Raw genomic sequence first — 5000 nt, forward strand, 5'->3', positions numbered from 1 at the left:
AGTGCAATCATCTGAAAATCCAAAAGTCATTAAAGTAAGGACAAGCAAAAATTTTGCATGTCGCAGAATATAAAATTATATTACTAAATATAATCCAAACAAAATCCACTGAGATGTGCATGGGATATTTTTTAATAGTTCGAGATTGCTATTTTTCTTGATGAAATTACTACGTAGTAATTCAAAATGCTTTGTGCATGCATTAACACGACTATCTCAAGATTAAAGGTCTGCAGTGGGGTACCAAATATAATTTAATTCTTTCTGCATCATGTCTGATGTTGAATCCGTCTTTGTTCAATGTGTTAGGTTTGGCCATTTGACATATTCATTTTCTCCCCTTCTTTATTTGTGTATCCCCTTCTTTATTTGTGTATAGTGTGATGTTTTAAAAATGCGTGTCGTAATTGCTGAAACATAAGTTATATACTCCGACTTCTCAAAAGCTATCTGAGAATTAAAAAGAAATACGAGTAGTTACAAGACGATACTAGATGATGAAATTGGAAGATATAGTTTTTCCATTTTACCATAACGTTTTTTGAAATATTCCGGAGGCCTAGGCATGCAACCATTTTTGGAGTCACAAATCTGATCTTTAGAACAGTCACAAGTTCCCCGACATTCATCTCCAAAACCATTAGGAGGACATCTTGTGCAGTTCTTACCAAATGTGCCTGGTGGGCATTCTGTTTTTTTATCAATATAAACTGGATTATTGTGATAATTTTTATCACAATTTAAGGACAGATGATACAAACTAACTTTTGTAAAAAAAAAAAAAAATTCAAAATTTAAGTCATATTTAATAATTCTAATTTTGCTATAAAGAATAAAATTAAACTTGTTACTCATGTTACCAGTAGTAATTTTACAACCAGTAGCATAATGACACGTCTCATTAGCTGTACAGTTACATCTGTTCAAACAGAATCTTCCATAGCGGTTTGGGGGACATTTATATTGACAATCACTCCCAAATGTACCATTCCAACAATCTGAAAATTTCAAAATCATTTAAACTCATCTTATATTTTGATCTGGTTTGTAAAATTTACTCCCATACAAACTTGAAATATATTATAAGCAGTAATCAACACGTGTATAGTTCAGGATAATTGTTTTCTTAAGGATATCCGATCCTCAGCCAGGAAGGATTACTCCAAAAATTAACATTAATTTGAAATGCATCAAAATGAAGCTTGAAAATGAAATTTTTTCATGCAACAATTTTCATGTCTTTGGAAGTCTTAGAGAAGGTATTATAAAAGTTGACATTTGTACCCTATAAAAGGAGAAAAAATTAATACAGTTTTAGAGAAATAAGATTTTCTTGAATCCAGCCTTAGATACCAATGCTTATTAGCATGATATGAAATGAGAAGTGATTTATGGTGTCTTGCAATGATAGCAAAAGCCTTTTACACTATGTATTATAGAATACATGATGGAAAAAGAAGACAAAAAATACCAAATAAGTATAAAAATCATGACAGTTTCTCTAAATGCCTGGATACTTATCGTTTTTAGCCTTAAATATATTTGTTGATCAATTTGCAATTAGAAAATTCATTGCTGATATTTCAATTCGCTTTTTCTGAAAAAAAATATTGGAGATTTGACAATTTTCCCTATATAATATGATTAACTTTGATCTTTTACTTTAAAGAAATACTGTGGATAAAATTACATAATTTTGTGGATTCAGAGATACTTTTATGAGTATTTTTGATTACTTAACTGCTAATATTATAAACCTGAGGATCGGACTACCTTAATATCAATATTTTAATTGAATGTACACACATTACCCTGACAATTGTTCCCCTGTATCCTTTGGTTCGTACAGCATTTTGTTGTTGTGTTGCTATGAAATTAAAATACTTGAAATATTTTTCATGAATTGAATATATGAAAAAAAACGAACAGTATTTGAATTCAAAAGTCCAATAAACAATACAAAATTGGAACACAGCAAACCCAGGCCGAAAATTAGATATTGGATCAGGTGCCATGAAGGAGTAAGAATGAATATTTCTTTTTATTTTTAAGGTTTCTCGGTTATAAAAAATTAAAATAAAATCCTGACATAACTTGATATCACAAAAGTTACAGCATCTGTCCAATATATTACAATGCTCAGCTGTAACTCCTATGTCTTATTGTTCTTCGAAAGATTATCAATGTCTTTTTTCTAAATTCTGTGAGACCTCTAAGTGGAATTTGAATTTGCTTGTTTGTCCTTCTCGAAAAATAGTCACTCATATGGAGACGCCACCACTTGCCGGTGGAGAGCTGCAAATTTTGACCTATACTCAGCACTTATGGCCATTGAGCAGTGTAAGATCTTTTTCGTGCCAACACCTACTCACCCCTACTAATGTTATTGTGATTTAAATTCAAGACACGTGGTTTAGGTTTACCTATTCAAAGGTTATAGGGTAGAACCGTTTTTATAAATAAAATTGGCAGTAAACAGGAAATTGCTATAGTCTATTTTTTCTGAAAACATGTCCTGTGAAAAATGTGTTTCCAGACCTTTTTGAAAGACTTTCATGATTTTCAACAAAAATGGGGGGGGGGGGGAAATAAAAATTAATACATCTTATCACAGTTTACTGCAAAAATTAGAGCTCAATAGCGACCGATACGCAGATAAAGCAAAATGTGTAATTATCTTCTACACTGACAAACCTTTGTATGCCTTATATGGCTATTGCTATTAATGCGCACAGAGGATCTTACCAGGAGCAATTGACCAATTGTTGATTGAATACGTTTACGCCAAATACATGTTTACATGTTACTTCGAACACGTGGTTCAGGTCAATCTATGATCATGTCAATGGAGTGCAAAATAAAAAAAAAAGGTTCTTATGAACAAAATGCCAACATTATAGAAACTTTGAAAGATATCACGGGGCTCACGGACGTTTTTAATTTGTTGTTAACTAGAGAAAAATATCTTTTATAAAATGTATACGTAGTTAGCACCAGCACTTCAAGGGTAAGGAAAACGAGCAGCTTCTCGTATGCATTTAAATGGACAAAACATTTTTACATAACTATACTCGTGATCACGTGTGTTGGCCAGGGAATCTACTTGACAATTGTATTCACCGATAGTACGATAAAGGAATTGATCAAGCGTAAAATTGCTGTAGTATTCGTAGTAACCCATAATGCAATTCTCATTCAGCTGATTTGTCAGTTAAAGTCACATTGGTGCTTCATTTGCTAGTGTGATGCCAAAAAATATAGTCCCGGTTCCCATTCAAAATATTTGTCCAAAAAGAAATTTTAATTCATGACAGCAGAAAATTGTATCATAGAGAATACTTATAATTTAAACTTGAATGAATTCAAGAGAGATCTATTGAAGTACATTTCTACAGAATGATATTATAGGGTAGTGAAAACTAATACGCAACATAACTTTTCTGTTTACCATGTCTCCACGTGATAGTCACTTCCTAGCCATATTTCCGTGAATAATTTACACTATCTCGCTGTAGTCTCGCTAACTCTCGCCAGAGCCACTGTCAGAGCTACTCTGAAGTCATCGGGTTTTATAATTTGCAGATTACCGAAAAAGAAAAGGTTCCGGACACATTAGTAGGGGTGCTACTGCGATGCAGGACTTCAGTTTAAACGCTCACACCCACGTCTCCACGTCTCACAGTGGGACTCGAACCCGCGAAGTAAGGATAAACGCCTTACTTCACGAGTCTAGTGCAGACGCTCTAACCACTACACCACGCGGGCGACTAGTGAACATATTCGGAATCTCAGACACCTGACATCGTACTACGGACAGCGGACTGCAAACAATAGGCGACTTTCGGGGAGCGTATAGAAACACATTTTAAAGCATATGTATATACCGTACGTAGAATTTATTCTCGTTATACGTTTTTACACTGCTAGACTTGTCTTCAAGGAAAGGAGTGACACGATCATTTTGCGCCAAAGTCACGAGTCGATTCCAATCGAAACATCACTCGGCATTTTTCGTTCAATTAATATTTGAAAATGAATGTCTGTTTGCCTTTTCGAGAAATTGTGAGAAAAAATCTTTGCTTTTGGCTCAATGTTTCTGATGAAAAAAAAATGCAAGATAGAAATTATCAAAATTCTCACAGGTATGTGCTTTCTTTACAATTAAGGCTCGATTCTTTCACTCAAAAGAAAGCTGATTTTGGGACTGTTTCAAGGAAGCTGACATTGGGACTATTGTAGACTTTTAGGTTCGCTCTCCGAAGACGGCACAGAGCAGGCAAAAATTTTGGAACTGCATTGTTTTATTGATTGGGTCTTGTATTAATTATGAAACTCATTAAATTGCAAAGAAATAAAAAATAATGTCTTACCTTATTCCACTGGTGCAGTTATCTGAAAATTTGAAAATAATGCAGGTCGTATAATATGAATTTGAAACTTTTTATCTTTCACCGATAAATTTAAACCAAAATATCCTGCGGTGTATGTGGGATTTTATGCAATCCAAGACGTTAAAAAATATTTCATTTAGTTAAAGTCTCCTTTTTTCTTGTAGTCAATTGGAATACGCCCTTGTGTATGCATTTAACAAGATCACCTTAAGATTTTAATTGTGCTATAGGGTACATAAAATAGGGGTTTTGCATTATGAGCTCATTTATTGTGATGAAGCGGTCTGTGATGAAAAGGATAACTTTAAACTTTGGCAATTTGAGATTGTTTATTTTCTTGCTGGAAATGCAATTTGATCAGACCATAAGTTTATCAGTGAATGATGGCAAACATTTTCTAATGCAAAGAAAACCAAGTGTATGTCAAGTGCTTTTGTTCCCCATATTGGAACTTAGTGCTTTTAAGTGTAGTATAAAATTGTGCGCCGTAACATTTGATATAAAGAGGGCTTAGTTTGCAAATAGCTCAAAACACAAAATGTTAAGTTTTTACTAAACTTTATTAAACTGTCAGTATAAAGCAAGATAACAGACAGTAAGAATTCTATA

The 5000-nt window shown here is 33.3% G+C and overlaps 1 protein-coding gene across 3 annotated transcripts in view; it reads right to left on the reverse strand.

Annotated features, from left to right (window-relative positions):
• Window positions 1–66: 66 nt before the first annotated feature.
• Window positions 67–5000, reverse strand: part of LOC134276683 (multiple epidermal growth factor-like domains protein 10) — a 10926-nt gene continuing 5992 nt past the window's right edge. Inside the window, exons 4-7 of one of the 3 annotated variants that reach the window (XM_062758954.1) lie at window positions 4371–4392; window positions 1812–1867; window positions 852–998; window positions 67–689 (exon numbers count right to left, since the gene is read on the reverse strand). In XM_062758954.1, the coding sequence (XP_062614938.1) occupies window positions 478–689; window positions 852–998; window positions 1812–1867; window positions 4371–4392 (437 nt within the window). In that variant the 3' untranslated portion in view covers window positions 67–477. Of the gene's footprint in view, window positions 690–851; window positions 999–1811; window positions 1868–4370; window positions 4393–4985 lie in introns of all 3 variants that reach the window. The other 2 variants (XM_062758955.1, XM_062758956.1) reach the window with 2 other exon arrangements.

The sequence above is a fragment of the Saccostrea cucullata genome, unplaced genomic scaffold (assembly GCF_032062105.1).
Source record: "Saccostrea cucullata isolate Sc308-1 unplaced genomic scaffold, CSIRO_AGI_Scuc_v1 ctg6913, whole genome shotgun sequence".
NCBI lineage: Eukaryota > Metazoa > Mollusca > Bivalvia > Ostreida > Ostreidae > Saccostrea > Saccostrea cuccullata.